We start from the raw sequence: 19,655 nt of genomic DNA, 5'->3' as shown, positions 1-19,655 counted from the left end.
TGATTAAGCATTTTGGTCTTATGTGCATTTGCCTTGTTTTACTAGCGTTTATAGCCTGGTTTCCCTGAACCCTGTATTTGCTGATTGGAAAGCTGGGCTTTCAAATGCTTGCCAGAGGCAGTCTGGCTGCTCCCTGCCACAGCGCGCCCACTCTCCCTCTGTCTCTGCACCATGCACCAAGACACTGTGTTTCAGCGATCTTTTGTTCTGTGCTTTTTACCCTCAGGACCCCAGCGTTTACTGTATGCAATCTGGAGCTTTTTAGAAGTAACCCTAAGGCTCCTTCATGTAGTCCTGTTTCAGACTCTATAACCTTACGGTTCACTTGCTCCCGTTCTTGCGTTCGCTGGGAGTTGCTGGCTGGCACCGGGCTGCCGGGCGATGCCTAGTACAGCCTGTTACTATGCGGCTAATCGGGGAGATAATCCTCGTAAACCAGTAACTGATAGCCTCATTCCCCTCCCAGTGCTTCCTGGTGCTTAGCTTTTTGTGTTTTCTGCTTTTGTAGCCAGCTCAGCTGCGTCCTGCTCTCCAGCTGGCTGGGGGGGGGAACGACTGCAGCTCATCAAGCCAGTCCGTATTCTGGGTCCAGTGAGAAGATGAAATAAAAATATGCCTGTCATTTTGACTATAAGATTTCCCTTCATTTTGCCCTTGTTTCGTGCCCCCACAGGAAAACACAGCGTGGGCTCAGTGTCCAATACATGTCACGGGTGGGGGGGGCGGTTCGTGATAGAAAGGAGCCCAAGAGCATCCTGGGGTTTCTCGGCATTCGTTGCTCTGGCCCAGCATAAAAACTCGCAGGCATCCTAACGTTTGGAGAAGCAGCAGGGCTTGGCCTGTGTGTCGTACTGAAATACCAGGGGAACAACAAGGCAAGAAAACCTGCCTCTAAGGGAGTATATTGTGCGATGCGTTGCCCACTAACATGGCCCTAGATTCTGTTGGTCTTCGTGAAAACTTTTTATTTAGGCAGTGAAGTCACGTCCTGTAAATCATCTTGGTTCTAGACGAACATTCCTCTTACCCTTACCTGGCCCCAACACACACACACACACACACACACACACACACTCTCACACTCACACTCACACACTGTAACAGGGACCTGCCCGTCTCTGATTTTACCCCGTCATGCAGGAATGTGGTTCACGCTCTGGGTCAGTGTTGGGAAAGGAGGCTCTGAAGCCAGGCTGGAGGGGAAGCCAGGAAGCCTCTGCGTCTCTGGGCAGATGAGCCTTCCGTTCCCGAGCGTCCCTGTGTCACAGTCTTCTGTTTCTGTCTCTGCTCCTTGCAGTTAAGATCCTCCTGTTCTACGTGATATTTTACGGCTGCTTGGCCGGCATCTTCATCGGCACCATCCAAGTGATGCTGCTCACCATCAGCGAGTTCAAGCCCACCTACCAGGACCGCGTGGCCCCGCCAGGTAACAGGAGGGTGAACACGTTCAGTTCTTCGGAGGTAAAATGGGTGTCACTTTTTCACTCCAAAAAAAAAAGCCACTTTTTTGAGTACTGCCTGTCATGCGGTACGAGATGGAGCCTGTTCTCGCAGGAGAAGCGGGAGCGGCTCACGAGGGCGGCGGCTCTCCTGCCCGCACTGCAGGCGCCCGGCGCTGCGGATGTCTTGTCGTCACGGCGCTGCAGCGTGGGCGGAGAGCCCTGGTGCCCCCGCGCCTGCACCCACCAGCCTGTGCCTCGCGATGAGGCGCCCCCCTGCCCGGTGGGTTGCCGAGCGGGGTCGCCACAGGGCTGTTCCGGCTCAGGCACATCTTTCACTTTCTCGGGGGGCCTGTGACTCAGGCAGATCCTTTAAAAAAAAAAAAAAAAGCCACTTCAGCTCCTGTTTTGAGAGATGAAGTTATTTTTAGGGATGAGAAGCTCCGACATGGCTGATAACTCACGGGAGAGGAGCCGTGGCTTCAGGAGTCCGCTCTCCCACCGGCTGCTGACGTGGCCTCGTTTAGTCCCCGACAACGGCAGCTGCTCCCGCCTCGGCGTGCGTGCCCACTGGCTTCGTAGGACTCTCACCTCTCGGCCTCCTAGACCCCTTTCGCAGTTCCGCTGTCCTTGAGCTCCGAAAACTTGGATGAACAAGGAGAGGTCACCCCAGAAGGAAGAAAATGCCTCATGAGCACCCTGCTTGATCTGGGTGCTGTCCCTGTTGAGTGACGTGCCCCTCGTGTGCAGCTGTGCGTGTCCATTCCGGTCCCTGAACCCCCAGGGAGAGCGGCTGCCCTTACCGCCGGAGGCCGACAGAAGGGCAGGGCGGCAGGGCGGCCGTCGACCTGGTCGTGCTTGCTGGTCCTTGTAAAATCCATTGTCAGGAGCACCTAGAGACAGGAGATGTTGCGTAAGTTCGGGTTCTTGCATTTTGAATGACCTTGAGACTGCCACTGGGGGTGGCGATGACGTGTCCCCTCTCCGCTTTCCCTGGCAGTGGTTTAGTAACAGCTGTATTTAGTGACAATCTTGAGGCTGTCTTCATGGCACGGAGCAGCTTTGACCACGGGCACTGGGCCGGCAGCCTCGCTCAAGTGTGGCCGCTCGTCGCAAGCTTGCTGTGTCTGCCTCCTGGCTCCGGTGTGAGGGACCCGGAGGAAAATCTTCAGAGTGTGGCCGCGGCCGACATGGTTCCCTGGCCCCAAGCCACATGGTCCCCCACTGTAAGCAAACCCTGGACATTGCCAGATAGATTTTAGATCTAGGGGATTTTGGAAACGGGGGGAAGAAAACAAACATGTAAGTATATAAAACAACTTCAACCTGGTTAATGATCCACAGTTTCCAGCAAGTAGTTCCCCAAAGAGGTAGGTCTCTGGGGAGGCTGAAGCAGAAACTCTTAGCGTGCACGGAGCATGCGGCACCTTGAGTAAACAGACTGGATGCCGGCTTTTGTGACCGTGAAGCCGGGCGTGTCCTCTCCTGTTAGATTTTGGAGGCAGTGTGAGCAGACGTCCTCACATTTGTGTCGATCTTCATTTTCCTCTCGTTTAGCCACTGAAAAGCTGTTCTTGAATCATGATGCCGCGTCATAAAAATTCTTATGCTCAAAGCCAAGGGTGACCGAAGAGTCAAGCGTTTAACTTCCTAGATGTAAAACAGTGCTGCTAGTCTCTCCAGACTGTGGGAGTCAGCCTTTGATAAAAGTAAAAATTTCTTCGTGTTCTTTGCAGAAAGCGCAATTTTACTTTCAAAGAGAAAAGGCTAAAAACAGAAAAGAAAAGGCTGAAGTGCCAGACCTTTTAAGTGGGGACTTGCCAGTGACCTTGCCTAGAAGATCTGGTGCAGGTGCTCGGCCCTGCCCTCCCCCACCAGCCTCCCTCCCTTGCTCCCAGCCCTTCCGAAAAGACACATTCTCAGTACCTATATTTAGTGTCCTTAGCCGTTGCATTGACTTCTCAGAGGAATGCTGGCGTCTCATCGTGGAGGTATGCGCTCCGGCCCGGCCCGAGTCGCAGGAGAAGTGCTTCCTCGCCCGCCCCCCCCCACCCCGTCCTGCTGCCTGGGTTCTTTGTCTTCGTTGTGTCTCTGTCTCCTCCTCCCCTTGTCCACCACCTTGCCAGGAGAGTCTGGGCAGAGGCCCCTTTGCTCTCATCCTCCCAAGGGACGTGGCTGTCATTCGAAAAGCTGGTGGCCTTGGGGCAGGGAGGTCAGGTGAGCAGAGCCATGAAGTGCAGCCCGAGACTGGCCCTAGATGCTCCGCAGGCCCCTCACCGGGTCCTTGCTGCTGGCGTCTGTGGAGAACGTGGGTAGGCTGTGCCCTCTGCGGACCGAGCTCGCTGTGGAGGAACACCTCGGCCGCGGCATGTCGTGTCTCCGAGCTTCCGCGTTTGGGGGCGGGGGGGGGGCTTGCATGTCTCCGTCAGGCGAAGCTGCTGAGCGGGGACTCGGCGATGCTGTCAGTAACGGAGTGGGGGGCGCCGACCCGGCTGACCGGGGCGGACTGCGTTCTGCACACCTGGTAGCTCGCTCCCCGCTGAACAGCGTGTGCAAAGGTGCGTGGAACAGCGGCGGTTGTGCAGTCCGTGCGGGTCCGTCTGTCCGTCTGTGGTACGGGGTGAGCAGGCGGGCTGAGCAGGGAGGTCTCTGAGAAAGGACTAAGTCCCAAGATGGAAGGGAAATTTAAAGGGGAGGAAAAAAGCATAAGGAGCAGTTTATGGGCCTGAGCGCGGGTGGCGTTGGGGGCCGTGATCTTCCTGGCAGAGTCCCCATGGCCTGGGACGATGGCACGGGGCCAGCACTTCCGCTGGGACAGAAGCCGACAGATTGTTCTGTCTGTGGGTCACGGCTGGTTGGTTGTCGGCCGCGTGGCGTGGCTTAATGTGACTACGAAAGCCCAGGCTGGTGGGCCACTGCACGCGCGTCCGCCTCGCAGCCGCCTGAGCAGGGGGAGCGGGACGCGGTCCGCACCGGCCGTGACCCGCGGACCGCGCCAGGCCTCCGTCGTCCCGTCTGCAGAATGGGCGCAGCACGGTGCGGACTCTGCGGACCTCGCGGGCCGGAGGCGGGTGGGAGCGGAGAGCGGCCAAGCTAACGCGTGAAGCAACGGGTGGCTGTTAGCAGCCACTTCTCTCCGTGCAGCGGAAGGCGCGGTTCGGTTCCGGGACTGAATCCCGTGTTTCTGGACCGGGAGCTTTGCAGGCGGAGCACGGCCGCTCGCACGCTTGGCGGTCGTTCACAAGGTGAACAGCCTCTTGGCCTCACCACGGAAAGCACTCGGGAGAAGCTGGACTAGGAAACGCGCTTGAGGATATTTTAAATAAATGTGGGTGACACCGTATTTGTTGCGCAGTCTGTCCCGTTAACACCGCCACACCGGCCGCGTCTCCCGCCTGCTCCCGGCCGGACTTGGAGGGGGGCGCTGCCCTTCCCGGCCGCCATCGCTGAGCCCCGGGGGCGTGACAGCACGGTCCCTGCGCGGCGGTGGCGCCCGGGGAGATGCCAGCCGCCTCGCTTCCCGCCGAGCAGCTCTGAGCGCGCTCCTGAGTCGCGTGTTGCTTTGGGTTCTGTCCCGAAGGGCAGAGGGCACCGCGTCGGCAGGACGCCCGCTCAGCGCCCGCTCAGAGCTTCGTGCCCTCGGAGCGTCTGACTTGACTCCGCTCAGTGCAAGATCTCGGGGTCGTGAGGTCGAGCCCCCGTCCTGCGGCACGCCCAGCCCGGCGCCTGCCTGAGACTCCCTCCCTCTCCCTGCCCCTCCCCTGCTCGCTCGCTCGCTCTAAAATTAAAAAAAAAAAAGCTCATGATCGTGGTGCCGTGGAAACCAGAATTGCGGAGGGAGGGGGTGCAGCCCAGCCGGCCGCCACACCTCCCGCAGTGCTGGTCTCCTCTCCACTGCGAGGGAGAAGCCTGTCTTCTGTTCGGTACGAGGCGTTACAGTTCGAATCTCGGTGGAATTAAGCAAAATTCTTTTTTTTTTTTAAGATTTTATTTATTTGACAGAGAGACAGAGATCACAAGTAGACAGAGAGGCAGGCAGAGAGAGGAGGAAGCAGGCTCCCTGCTGAGCAGAGGGCCCGATGCGGGGCTTGATCCCAGGACCCTGAGATCATGACCTGAGCTGAAGGCAGAGGCTTTAACCACTGAGCCACCCAGGCGCCCCTTAAGCAAAATTCATACATCTGTCTCAGGTGCCTAGTTTCTCAAACTGTCGCTTGCATTACTCTCACATTTCAAAGGGAGAAAGGAAACGTTGGGCTTCCTTCTAGGCTGGAGGGATTGTTACTTCAAAGTCCCGTTGGATGTTTTTGTTTTTGCTTTTGTTTTCCTTTGCTGTTTCAGATCCCCCCACCCCCCTTTGTGCTCCTGGGCCTGCCGCTTCCCACATTCTCCCTCCTGCTCCCTCCCCAGCCTCAGCAGGCTCCTGCCAGCTCGCTCCTGGACTCCCCGACTCCGCGGCTCTTGTTGGGCTCGCTCTGGTTGCTGTTGGGATTTTCTCATTCTTCAGAGAGCCCCAGCCCCGCTGTGTGGCGTCAGCAGCTCACCAGCCCATGTGGCTATTTCTTCCTTTGTAAAGACCAAGATAAAACCAATAAGTTAGCTCTTGGGGACACAGGAAGCCTCATGATTCACTTAGCGATGTTCCTGGAGCCCCAGAAAAATGAGTCTTACTCTGGGGGCTCCTTTGTGCTAAGTGAGCAGAGCAGAGGCCTCTGACACCTGGACTGGGTAACAAATTCCATGCATGGAGGGGTAATGGGGAAATGCAGAATCTGAAATGTCTCTGAGGCTCTTTGTCGTGGAAGATGTCGTAGAAGGAGCATCGGCCTGCCAGCCTCCGTGTGCTGTGGTGATGTCGGATGGGGCCCTGATGCCTCTGGCTTCTCGGTGCGCTTATTCTAGCGATCAGCCCACCGCAGGGCCCGCCGGACACAGCCAGGACTAGAGAGAAGCTGGGGAGATGAGGAGAACAGGGGTGTGTGGGAATCTAGTGGCTTCGAGCCGGAAGAGCTGTGCTTTTCCCACGCGCGTGCACGAAGAGACATCATCGAATGTGTATGAGGTTATCGGTCACTTAGCAGATGTTATGTTCCGTATCTACTGTAGATGTTTGTCCTTCCATTTAGCCTTGAACAGAAAAGTTAACGTAAAACAGTAGGGTTTGGCTGTTTGCTTATATTTTCCCATTGTAGAAGTGGTATCTTTTATCAGGAATAAGCATAATTATGAGCTATAGGAAAATATCTAAAGATAGGTCCCTGTGAAATTAGGGGACCTCTAAGCTTGATCCTCTGAACCAAATTACGCTTTGTCTGCTCACCTGAAAATGGACATAGCACTGTCGGTCAAAGTCTGATGATGGTGGTGAAGGCGAATTCCAAAAACAGGGAAGGGCCTTCAACCAAAGCTTGTGGCATTTAGCTCAGACAGGAAAAGAGATTTCCATACACCAGGGGTTGTTGAACATCAGCTAACCAAGGAGAAAATCCAGCAGTTCCTCAAAAGCTGAGCCTACAGCCCAAGGTGAGGCAAAAAACCTGCTTCTTTCCAGAAAGCAGAGGCACCTTTCTTCCTGTGCCCTCCCTATATTTGTTAGGTAAATCGATCCTATTCTTGCAGAGGTAAAGTAATTAAAAACAAAAACTCATAGGTATCTTAGTGGCACTTAAAGGGGGAAAGTTTGTGTGTGTGTGTGTGTGTGTACGTGCGTGCATGGTGTATATGTGTATCTCTGTACACATAGATGTGTATGAGGTTCTATAAAATCATACCTCCAAATGTTTTTAATTGCAAATTACTGTGCAGTGTGGACTGTGCAGGAGATACGTGCTATGGGGTGCTGTGTGCGCGCCTACATTTGTGTTTCTTTGCTTCGGGTGCCCTTCTTAGTCATCCTGGGCGCCCTCCCGGAGGTTTCTGTGGAAAATGATGCCTATCCAGAGAATTTGGGGGGTGTATTAAATGACGAACAAGCCGCTGTGCTCTGGGATTCAGCTGAGTAACTGTTACAAGGTTACAATGGCCATGTTCTGGTTTCAATAGTCAGACTCACAAGTAAATTGAGGAATTACAAACTTGCTACATTGTAAACCCAACTGGACACAATGTATTTCTTAATGAAAAGCCTTTCCTTTCTTTTTCCCTTCCTCTTTTACTGGCTAGTTCCCCCTCCTGCTATGAATGCCGACTAAAGCCAAAAATTGAGTGTTTTCCTCCTTTGTTTCTCAAGAGATGGGGGACCAAGGACCAAGGAAAGACAAATGTAACTATAAGAAGCAACTGCAAAGCCGAAGAGTTTTTGTTTTGTTCTGTTTTACTCCAAATCCTCTGTAAAGATGATGTCCTCATTACAAACCCAATACTAAAATGTCACATATCCAAGTTATTATTTCAGTCTGCTTAGGTGGTTTTTCTTAAGTAATAAGTGAAATGTAATTTAAGGCAAATGGCCCTATTAGGGTGAAGCTGTGTAGAACTCGGCCTGGTGAATGTCAGTTCAAGTGCAGAACACTGGCGAGGCAAAAGGTTATATCTGTTTCCTGGAATATAACTTGAGACCACAAGCCGGTGATTGGGTGTTCTGCTATCTTTGGCCTCTGGGAGTTACCACTGGAAAGAAAGCTCATCCTTGTCTAAATCCTGACGCACAGCTCTACGGGGTGGGCAGCGTAGAGAGGGACGAGCTGGAAGTGTCTAGTCGCGTGTGAAACAACTGATGAGGGTGCCAGTCCCTGAGGTGGGATTTGTGTAGCCCCAGAAGAGCGTCACAGCTGCAGAAATCTGTGTGGCCTCCAGAGAATAAAGTTTCCACATCTGATCCTGTTCCTTTCTGTCTTTTGCTATGAGTCTGATAATGGAAGTAAATGGTCAGATATCTGATCAAGGGTCCTTCATCTGCCTCTCGAATGTATCTAATTGCTTTAAGGAAATTACTTTTGAAGAGAGGAATTTTCCTAATGGCTTGGAGAAGATCTCATCTGAGAACTTTCCTCATTGAGGTGATCCTGAGCAGAACAGGCGAGGGGATTGATCTCTGAGAGTTTCCAGGGAGAGAACTTCTCAGGCCAGAAGGCTTGGATGAAGAAAAGGGGAGGCGGAGTTGGTGGGGGATGGAGTGAGACCTTGCCCAGACATGGGCGAGGAGAGCAGATGTGCTCACTGAGGGGGCTGTGCCCAAACCCGACATGGGGGTGGCTCCTTGGTATTTGTGTGTGTGTGTATGCTCTGTAGGTGAGGGTTTAGGGAGGGGAGCTGACGGCATGCCTGGAACCCAAACCACGCGTGCTGCTGTTTCTGGAAGCTGTCCTGGGACCAGAAGTTGGGTGTCTTAAAAGGAGGGTCATGAAGGCTTATGGTAGTTACACCTTCAAGATCCTTCAGAGATCCCGGTGGTAAACGTCAGCAGATAGGAAGGCATGGCTGACCTTCCTGGGGTTGGTCTGTCATTCCGGGGCTCCCTCTCCCAACGTTCTGCATCACTTCAAGTGGAAAGGACGTGGTAGTGGCTTTGGCTCAGGGTCTGATCCAGCTCAGCAAGTCCGAGGGCTCTAAGACCCTGGGCTTAGCTGTCTCTTTTACTCTTGGTTTCTCGATCTCGCACTTTCTGATGCTTCTCTGCACAGAAAACAGTCCCGATTCTCCAGGCATCTTCGAGCTGCGTTTCTCTCCCGTGGTAACGTACAGGCTCCGTGCGCCTTGGGCTGTGAGCCGTCCGGAGGGGGTTCGGGCTCTCAGGCAGAAATGGTGTGATTCCGTTACTTGGTTTTCGTTATTTCTTCTTTGCCCAATCTAGAGAGACGCGGGGCCAACTGTGTAGCGCTTCCCCGGGCCAGTGGCACCGTAGCGTGTGCGACAATAACGCCTCCTGTTTCCGTAACTCGGGTTCGTAACCGCAGAGGCGCTTGCTGATGGGAATCCGGTGTTTGTCTCCGGGTCGGGGGACTCAGCTCGGGCCACAGTTCTCAGGCTCCCGAAGGACCCACTTCTCCTCGTAAGAACGCACATGCCTGACTCAGGGTTGCTGATGCTTTGGGGTCTCACACGTCACCCTTGGACTTGGTAGCTCGGGGGAGGGAGAACTCTGCAAGCCACCTCCCCTTCCCGCTGTCCCCTTTGCTCTGCGAGAGTCTGAGGAGCATGTCGCCGTCCGGGAGACGGAGCTGGGTCCTCGGCCGGCCGCGGGAAGACAGAATCGGGGAGGGGCCCCCGGACAGCTGAAGCCAACGCTCACCTTGACGTTGAGGTCCCGCCAGTTTCCTCCAACGTGACCTTCTAGGTTCACCTTCCTCTTTTAAACTCACTGGGTGAGGCTCTGCAGATCTCACCCGGCTCGCCGACACTGTGCTAGCATTTTGGTTTGGGCCTTGTCGCCGGCTCCGCTGAGGGACTGTGGCATGATTGCCGCTGATCCTGCCAGTGTCCCCGAGGGCGGCCGGCAGCCTCGTCTCCGCCACCCGCCTCGGGCAGGCTGGTGAGCGCGTCCTGCTTTGAGGACCGGGTCTGCTCTTGCCCGGCTCCCCGGCCCGCCTCCCGCCTTCTCCCCAAGCCCCGACGCCCCGCTCACGCCGCACATGTAGATGCCGCTGGTGCGTTTCGGCTCCCGCCCCGGCCACGCGGAGTCCCTGAGATGGGCCCGGGGAACCGGCGCGACCGATTTTGAAGGCCTTTGCCTCTGGCATCTCTGGCTGCCGGGCCCGGGCTCTTCCCGTGGGCTCTGGTGTGAATGCCCGTCAGGCTCCACTCTCTGCCGATTCTCGGGTTCTTCTAGGAAAACAGCCCATCCTCCTGGGTTCTGTGAGACTCTGGCCTTGAGCCTTCCCCTGCCCTTCACAGGGCCAAGCGTGTCACCTTGACTTCAACATCTAGTTTCTAAGTCAAACCAGGAATGCACCCCTCCCTGGCCCCCCTCGGCCTTCCCCATTTCAGTGGGGAGGCTTGTTTTCTGTACCTTCTCAAGCATGAAATCCCAGTGGAAAGTTCTACTCACTTTTGTTTCATTTTCGCAGGTGTCTGTCATTTTTATTTATTGTCTCCTTGTGCTACAAATGGTCACAAAGCCAATTTTCGAACTTAAATGTAGAAAAAGATTGCTCAGGCTAGACTTAAATTGCTTTAGTCGTACGATGTTCTAGGGTTAGTGAGCATCTAAAAATATTTTTAATTGGACTAACCTTGTTTATTTTTAACTGATCATTTTTGTGAGTGCAAATCCCGCCGTCTCCCCTTCCCGTGGCTCCATCATCGCTGACGCTTTTCTCCCTTGGACTCCTCAGCTCCTACGTGATCCCGTCCCAGATGATTCTTCAGGTCCCCTGCGAAGTCGTTCATCTGGGGCAGCCCCTCTGCCTGGTTCCAGGCCCTCCCGTCCTTTGTCTGCATCCCCGTCTTCTCCCTTCTCCTAGGGAACGGCACGTGCCGCAGAACTTGCCCATCAAGCCCCCTGAGCCGGGCTGCTCACGTTGTTTAACCACGTCTGAAGCTCAGAGCCATCCTTAACCGCTAGAAAAAAGCTGCCATTGAGCCCAGCCCCAACACCAACCAGAGCCTGATTTTTGTGTCCGTGTCTTCATCATGTTGGCATCACTATTGCTCGTCTCAGCTTCTGGCCCCCCAGAGCACTAGTTCTCAAACCGAGAGTGCTCAGGGAACCCTTCAAGCTCAATAACGTAGAGATTCTCGACTCCCGTCAGTAGTGGTTCTGACATGGCAAGTCTGGAGTGGGGCCCACGGGGCAGCAGGGGTAATGCGCCCCTCGCTGAAGGCAAAGGGCCGCGGGCGTGACCTGCCTTCTGTGCCCGACACAAAGTGGGTGCGTCTGGAATGGGGAGTGGAATAGGGTTGTGCAATTTAGCAAATAAAATACAAGACGCCTCATTGAATTTAGCCATCAGACCACGAGTTGATTTTTATAGAAATACATCTAAATACCACACGGGACATACTTCTGTAAAAATTGATTCGTGGTTTATCTGAAATTTAAATGTAACCAGGCAGCTTGGGTCTTACCTAGCATCCGAGACTAGAAGGCCGTGGTCAGGCCTCCCCCGGCGCTCCTGTGTAGTGCTGTGTGGTGTGCAAATCCTAGCCAGGAAATCTCCTGGTGATAGAGGCGTGTGAAAATTAAAAAATCTAAAATGTTGATTAAAGAGTGAAAATCCAAGGTAATCATACTTTGAATTTTATACTGGCTGGCCCTTGACTTGCTTTTAGAATGGAAAGCAGGAACCGTAACTGTACATAAATCCCATTTCATCCAGTTTGGGTTAAAGATCCAAAAGAATGTCTCTGTTGAGTAGCCTTGAGTCTGGTAGAGTTTGGAATGGTCATCAGCCCGTTCCAAACGTATAAAAGACCTCTGGGCTCAAAGGCTTACATGCAGTTAGGGAAAGGAAGGCCACCGGCAAGAACTGCTGGCTAGCTGTGCAGTTCATTTTTAATCTGAGCATATGGACGTACTGAGAAGATAACAGGCTTTGGAGTTTACATGGGTTGAAATTCTGGTTCCGCTACTTCCTCTGTGACCTTGGGCCAAGCACTTAACCTTTCTGTGCAAGAAGTTTCATCATAAAACGGAGAGTCTACCCATCCTGAAGTGTTGCGGGTAAATAAGATGATATATGATAGTAAGACACCATCACTGGCACTTAGGTACTTAATCTAAATGCCAGGGAAGTGACTTCACAGGAGAAGCAAGAATTTAACCTTCTTTTTAGTAGGTGGGATGGCGAAGCATGTTGGTACATGGAGAACGTGCTTGATCTTGGTTGACACCTTCCCACTAACGATGTTCTGTATTGTTCTTTCTGTCTGGTCTAGGATTAACACAGATTCCTCAGATCCAAAAGACCGAAATCTCCTTTCGCCCTAACGACCCCAAGAGCTATGAGGCCTATGTGCTCAACATAGTTAGGTTCCTGGAGAAGTACAAAGATTCGGCCCAGAAGGATGAAATGATTTTTGAAGATTGTGGCAGTAAGTAGACTCATTTTCGATGTCTGTGGCTGGTTAATTCTTGTTTCCCGTTTCTTTTTTTCTTTTTTTTAATATTTTATTTATTTGATAGAGAGAAATCACAACTAGGCAGAGAGGCAGGCAGAGAGAGAGGAGGAAGCAGGCTCCCCGCGGAGCAGAGAGCCCGACGTGGGGCTCGATCCCAGGACCCCGGGATCATGACCTGAGCCGAAGGCAGAGGCTTTAACCCACTGAGCCACCCAGGCACCCCTTGTTTCCCGTTTCTATCTGTTGTTTAATGATCGAAAAATCCTCTTGAAATAATTGAAGTCTGGCCATATTGAGAAGACAGTTTTCGTTTTGAAGAAGAAGACTGATTTAGGCTTGGATCTGATGGAAGAAACAAAGTAGCCTCAAGTATTATAATTATGTGCATTTGGAAAGTGTCTTGCTTTAAAACACTCCTGGACATGTTTGCTTTTTACCACTCACACTCAAAGACCACAGTTACTGCCATGGTTCTCCACTGATTTTTAAGAACTACAACTGTTCACGTTCCAGATTTCTGTTCCCTGCGCCCCTGCCCCCTTCTCCTGTGGAAGTGTGTGTAGGGCCTTTCTCTCACTAGGTCTGCTCCGTGGCATAATCAGCTGCGCTGATATGGAGAAAGGACTTCTGGCCAGGGCAGAGACCTTCCTGCCCCCGGTTGGGAGGGACAGTGAACGGTGTCCCAGGCCGCTCAGCATCTCAGTAAGGAACAGTAAAGGGAAGGTGGCTCTTGGACGTATTAACACTGACGGGAACACATCTCCGTCCTCGTGCACCATCCAGCCGTGTTTCCAGACCTGCTGAGACAAGATGTCTGAGTAATGAGGTGACCTCAGTCTTTCTGACTCAGTTCAAGCATTTACTGACACCAGTTCGTCACATGGCCCTGTTTGCTTGATCATAATACGGGGTGATTGCCATTTTGGGTCATTCTGAAAAGAGTAATTTTTTATTTTTATTATTTTTAAAATTTTTTATTAACATATAATGTATTATTTGCTTCAGGGGTACAGGTCTGTTATTCATCAGGCTTACACACTTCACAGCACTCACCATAGCACAGACCCTCCCCAGTGTCCGTCACCCAGACACCCTGTCCCTTCCCCCCTCCCCCCAGCAACCCTCAGTTTGTTTCCTGAGATTTCTCATTAGGATTTCAATGAGGTTTTCATTTTTGCAGTAATTAAAAGGCTTGTATGAAAGATCATTAGGATGAATTGCTTCCCTGGAGATGAACTGAATGGAGGCCCTTTACCATTTAAAGGGAAAATAGTTATTTTATGACCTTAGAAATATATAGAAATTGTGGTATTTGCCTCAGTTTCCTGCAGGGTGCTTTGTATTAACTTTGAATTCTCTATTTCTTGTATTCTCTCTCTGGCTTTGTTATGAGGTATGAGTCAAGAATACTACAATATTTTTTCGGTTGAACAAATGCTTGCAAGAAGTCATAGCTTGAAAAAACAAAAATAAGAAAAATTTCAAACCTTGAATGGTGGCTGAAAAGGAAAAAATACTTCTTTCTTTACTCTATTTAAGAGGCTAATTAGTGGCAGAGACCGTGGCCTAGCAATGGCCAGGCAATTCTGACCAAAAACCTTCCAGTACTGAAAATTATTGACAGTCGTTTCAATTTGCCTTCTAATCACAAAGTCCCTGTTAATGAGCTCAGCCGGAGCTGACCGTGTGGATGCTGCTCATGACGGGCAGCCGGGCTTCTGCTCAGTCTTCTAAATCGCCGAGTCACTTTAAGGGAAGAGAAATAACGGCTCCAGACCATGTGTGGATCCTCTGGTACCAGGAAGCCCTGGGTGGGGTCACAAACCAGCTGTCGCCTGGGGTACAGCCCCGTGTTGATGTCCACAAGGGAACCAGAGGTGGTTTGCGGAAAACCCTCGCTCCGGACACAGAGCAGCACGGGCTTGGGACGGGCTGGAAGAAAGCTCCCTTTCCTGTCTCAGTGGCGCCCAGGGGACTGTGGCTCCACCGCGAAAACTGTGCTTTCTGTTTCCAGATGTGCCCAGCGAAATCAAAGAACGAGGAGAATTTAACAACGAGCGAGGAGAGCGAAAAGTCTGCAGGTTCAAGCTCGAGTGGTTGGGAAATTGCTCCGGAATAAATGATGAATCCTACGGCTACAAAGAGGGCAAACCCTGCATCCTAATAAAGCTGAACCGAGTTCTGGGCTTCAAACCTAAGGCAAGTTGTGCTTTAAACCCTAGACTGTAGAGGAGCCTTTCTCCTTCGGAGGAGGGAGCGGATTGACATGAGGCGAGTCTGTAAAGATTTAGAGGAAACTCGGTAACGACTTCGAACCCGGTCAGTAGAGTAACAGCAGAGACGTGTGCGTCTGCCTGGGGGCCCGGGACAGTTAGGTCATTTAACTCTTCTAAAGAGAAATTCTGAGAGGCATGGCCACGTTCTCGAGTAAGTCCAGCGCCTCTGTTCTTATTTTTATTTATTTTTTTAAAGATTTTATTTCTTTGAGAGAGAGAGCGTGAGGGGGAGGGTCAGCAGGAGAAGCAAGCTCCCGGCGAGCAGGGAGCCCGACGTGGGACTGGATCCTGGACTCCAGGATCCTGACCTGAGCCGAAGGCAGACGCTAGACCAACCAGCCCCCAGCGGCCCGTCTGTTCCTAATGCTTCCCTGATGTCATTCTCAAGGTGAACCCTTTGACAGTAAACCTAGAGAAGGGTATTTTCAAGTTTCAGAACTATCTGCACGAACAGGCTCAGGTTTTGGTTCTCCTGGAGCCCAAGAGTAGTTTTAGAAACGGTCTGGTAATCTGAGACACAGGTTTTTGTTCGTTCTTCACTGAATGACGCGTTCATGGCAAAACTGGAAGCCGCGCCCCGTTCAGGCCACTGGGAAGCGCGGTGTTGGCTTCGCGTGTTTGCCGCCCGAGCGGGCCTGAGCTGCGACCCCCGAGCCACGCGGCTGGTCCGACGGCGGCTGGTCCGACGGCGGCTGGTCCGACGGCGGCTGGTCCGACGGCTCCGCTGCGCCGGCACTGACGGGAGGAGGGAACTTGCGCCCCGTCCGCTTCTCCCCGAGGCCGACCCCGGACGCAGCCGTCGCCGTCGGGTCTTCCGTGGTGACCGGGCAGACCGCAGGGTCCCCCAAGCTCGGCGCCTCCCCGGAACCGGCTCGGGTTCACCTCTGCGGCTGCCCCGCTCGGCTCCCGGCGCTGGTGACCCCGAGACCCAGCGCTGCGGCTGAGCCGGCGGAGGCCGACCCCGTCCCAGAGCCCGAGGCCGAGCCGGGCGGACGCGGACCCTGGGGGAAGGCGACAGTCGCCCTCGGCAGGACGGCCGTGGGGTTCGGGCCGTCGGAGGACGGCGGGAGCGCGGGTCACTCGGACGGTGGCTGCTCCTCGCACCGAGCGCTCCTTGTCCCCCGCCTGCCCCCGGGAGTGGTCCTGCGGGTCCCTCCCGCCCCTCCCGGCCCGGCCCTTCCTCCTGCCCGTGGCTGCGCCTCCGAGTCCTCCCCGGTCCCCTCGGCGGCGCGGAGAGTCAGGACCGGCCGGAGCACAGCCCCGCGGTGAGCATCGTCTCCGTCCTCCGGCCGCCCGCGGGGCTGTGGCCGTCGGGGCCCCGCGCGGGGCTGCGGTCCTCGGCGCGAACGGCGGACCCACGGGACGCGCGGGCCGTGTCGCGGCGGAGGTGCCCGTCGCGCCCTTCCCGGAGGCTTGAGCGGCGCCGCGGGCCTGGGGTCGGCACCGGCCCCTCCTGCCGCGTCGGCCGGTCCGGAGCTGCCGCAGCCGCCCGCGGCCCCGGGGACTCGCTCGGAAGAAAAGCCGCGCGGGCCCCGGTGAGGCCGAGGACGCGGTCGGGGAAGCAGCCCCGGGCGACTCCTGCTTCCGACGCCGCAGCCCGTTCCCGCTCGCTCCGAGGCCCCCGGGGCGCCGGGCCGGGTCGCAGCGCCCGCGCAGCCTCGTCTCAGCCGCGTCCCAGCGGACGGGTCGGGGTCGTCGTCCTCGCACGCTCCAGTGTCTGGTTACGTCGGTTGCGTGTCCGCGACCAGCGGGGCGGGGCGGGCGGAGGTGCCGCGGCCGGGCTGACCTGCGCTCTTCCCTGCAGCCGCCCAAGAACGAGTCCCTGGAGGCCTACCCCGCGCTCAAGTACAGCCCCTACGTCCTGCCGGTCCAGTGCACGGGCAAGGTGAGGGCCGCGGCGGGGCCGGGTGCGTGTGCGTGCGAGCCCGTGCGTGTGCGTGCGGGGCCGTGGCTGCGTGTGAGCCTGTGCGTGTGCGTGCGGGGCCGGGGGTGCGTGTGAGCCTGTGCGTGCGGGGCCGGGGGTGCGTGTGCGCCTGTGCGTGTGCGTGCGGGGCCGGAGGTACGTGTGAGCGTGTGCGTGTGCGTGCGGGGCCGGGGGTGTGTGAGCGTGTGCGTGTGCGTGCGGGGCCGTGGCTGCGTGTGAGCCTGTGCGTGTGCGTGCGGGGCCGGGGGTGCGTGTGAGCCTGTGCGTGCGGGGCCGGGGGTGCGTGTGCGCCTGTGCGTGTGCGTGCGGGGCCGGAGGTACGTGTGAGCGTGTGCGTGTGCGTGCGGGGCCGGGGGTGTGTGAGCCTGTGCGTGTGCGTGCGGGGCCGGGGTGCCTGTGCGTGTGCGCGCGACGCTACAGCTCGAGCGAAGACTTGACCGGGACGGGAGGCCCGTGGCTTCCGGCGTTAGCTGCAGGGGACCGCGGCTCCCCGAGGTCAGAACGTCTGGAGAGGAAGACGCTAACGCTGAACCCACGCGTCCGCTCCTCCACCGGAGCCAGAACCCGCCTTAGCCGGACTCGGTTTCCAGAACTGAGAGGCGAACTCCAGCCCATGCAGTGCTTGGCTAGCCCACATGGCGTGGTCAAGATTTAAGGCCTTTTTTTTTTTTTTTTTTTTTTTTTTTGACAAGTTCACAATGAAAAATGTGTTTTTGGTTTTTCTTTTTTTTTTTTATTTAAAGGTTTTTTTTTGTTGTTATTTATTTGAAAGAGAGCGTCCACGAGAGGTGGAGTGGGCGACAGGGGGAGTGGGAGAGGGAGAAGCAGCCTGCCCACGAGCAGGGAGCCTGATGCAGGACTCGATCCCAGGACTCTAGGATCATGCCCTGAGCTGAAGGCAGATGCTTAATGACTGAGCCACCCAGGTGCCCCAGTTTTTGGCTTTTCAAAAATAAGAAATAATGAAAGATGAGGTAGTAGTATGTGTTCCCTTTACACCTAAACTAGGATCCTAATGGACTTTACGGAGAGGCCCACTAAAGGGAATCCCTACACGGTGCTGTCTTATGCACATGCCAGGCAATGAAATGGATGCAAGGAAAGGAGAGACAAGTAGTTAGACGTTTGGAGGGACTGTCCCCCAAGGCCCATCCAGGGGCCCACACTAGTGGGCTTGACTTTCAGTGGCAGGGGCCTTTCTGGCTGTGCTGGCTTTGGGGAAATGCTTGGTTGACCTTTGCTTTCCTTCACCTGTGTAACGTGAAGAGTTTCCTCTGATGACCACTTCCTGCAGCGGCCAGGGAGGGACGAGCGTGTGTCCTCCCGTGGCCGGCGTGCAGTTGCCTCGGGGGCGCTCTGAGCGGCCACGTCGAGGGCCAATGGGCTCCTGCAGCCGCGGTGCGCAGGCTGTCCCGTGGGATCGCACGCCTCGTCGTTCCCGGGGGTAGTACCCAGGCTGCCAGCCGCTAAAATCTCCTTTCTCTCTGGTTTTCAGCGAGACGAAGACAAGGATAAAGTCGGGAACGTGGAGTATTTTGGCCTGGGCGGTTACCCCGGCTTCCCTCTGCAGTATTACCCCTACTACGGCAAGCTGCTCCAGCCCAAGTACCTGCAGCCACTGCTGGCCGTGCAGTTCACTAACCTCACCATGGACACGGAAATACGCATCGAGTGTAAGGCGTACGGTGAGAACATTGGGTACAGTGAGAAAGACCGTTTTCAGGGACGCTTTGATGTAAAAATTGAAGTTAAGAGCTGATCACAAGCACAAATCTTTCCCACTAGCCATTTAAAAAGTTTAAAAAAAGATACAAAAAACAAAAACCTACTAGTCTTGAATAAACTGTCATACGTATGGGACCTACACTTAATCTATATGCTTTACACTAGCTTTCTGCATTTAATAGGTTAGAATGTAAATTTAAAGTGTAGCAATAGCAACAAAATATTTATTCTACTGTAAATGACAAAAGAAAAAAATAAAAATTGAGCCTTGGGACGTGCCCATTTTTACTGTAAATTATGATTCCATAACTGACTCGTAGTAAGCAGTGTTTCCGGCCCCTGAGTATTGCTGCCTTGTGGATCTGATGTGATGTACAGTTCTGTGGGTGCACACTCTGGTCATTTCTCAAGCCGTGTTTATCGCATCTGTTTCCTACTGTGTGTGAGCAAGGGTTGCTGTCCAAGGTGTAAATATTCAATGGGAATAAAACTGGCATGGTACTTTTTTTTTCCTTTTTGGTTTGGCTCTTTCAAAAACTAATGGCCCATCAATGAGCATTTTTAACACACTCCATAGTCTTTTCCTGTGGTGTTGGGTCTTCACTTTTGTTTTTCCTGGGGCTGGGGGGGGGGGGGGTGGGCTGTCATGGGGGAACTGCCCTTTCCATTTTAAGTGACGCTACGGAAAAACACAAAAAGGTGACGGGTTGTGTTGTGCTTTGTATCGGATGCCGTCTTGACCTCTTCCCTCGTCCTCCAGTACGATCTGAAGCTGTGTATGAGATCTGGATCGCCTGTCACTTGGGCTGGTGACGGGCCTCATTCATTTGCTTTACATTTTCTTTTATTTTCCTTTTCTCCTTTCTCTGGAGGCATCACATGCTGGTGCTGTGTCTTTATGAATGTTTTAGCCATTTTCATGGTGGAAGAATTTTATATTTATGCAGTTGTACAATTTTATTTTTTTCTGCAAGAAAAAGTGTAATGTATGAAATAAACCAAAGTCACTTGTTTGAAAATAAATCTTTATTTTGGACTTTATAAAAAGCAATGCAGTACCCCATAGACTGGTGTTAAATGTTGTCTGCAAAATTCATGTTCTAACATGTACAGTAACTACCAGGAGTGCAGTGCTCTTCTTGATCTTGTATGCGGTCAGGTTCAAACAACGGACAATAAAAGAATGAACACATTCCGCACGTGCGTGATTCACTCTTGTCCTAATGCCCCGGCCTGTGACTTCTTTGCTTTTGTCGACTTCTAGTTGTCCAGGATCTTGAAGAAGTACTGAAC

General features: G+C 53.8%; 2 protein-coding genes across 3 annotated transcripts in view; one reads left to right on the top strand and one right to left on the bottom strand.

Annotated features, from left to right (window-relative positions):
- ATP1B1 (ATPase Na+/K+ transporting subunit beta 1) overlaps nt 1-19,557 on the top strand; it is a 22,545-nt gene extending 2,988 nt beyond the window's left edge. The window contains exons 2-6 of the mRNA XM_045982780.1: nt 1,298-1,426; nt 12,255-12,410; nt 14,452-14,636; nt 16,518-16,598; nt 18,133-19,557. Coding sequence (XP_045838736.1) covers nt 1,298-1,426; nt 12,255-12,410; nt 14,452-14,636; nt 16,518-16,598; nt 18,133-18,396 — 815 coding nt within the window. The 3' untranslated portion in view covers nt 18,397-19,557. The remainder of the gene's footprint in view (nt 1-1,297; nt 1,427-12,254; nt 12,411-14,451; nt 14,637-16,517; nt 16,599-18,132) is intronic.
- NME7 (NME/NM23 family member 7) overlaps nt 18,948-19,655 on the bottom strand; it is a 210,880-nt gene continuing 210,172 nt past the window's right edge. For both annotated transcript variants that reach the window (XM_045982774.1, XM_045982775.1), the window contains one exon: nt 18,948-19,655. In XM_045982774.1, coding sequence (XP_045838730.1) covers nt 19,623-19,655 — 33 coding nt within the window. In that variant the 3' untranslated portion in view covers nt 18,948-19,622.

Source organism: Meles meles, chromosome 17 (assembly GCF_922984935.1).
Source record: "Meles meles chromosome 17, mMelMel3.1 paternal haplotype, whole genome shotgun sequence".
In the NCBI taxonomy this organism is placed as follows: domain Eukaryota; kingdom Metazoa; phylum Chordata; class Mammalia; order Carnivora; family Mustelidae; genus Meles; species Meles meles.
The sequence above is the reverse complement of the archived record's forward strand: the minus strand, read 5'-3'. Positions and strand labels throughout refer to the sequence as shown.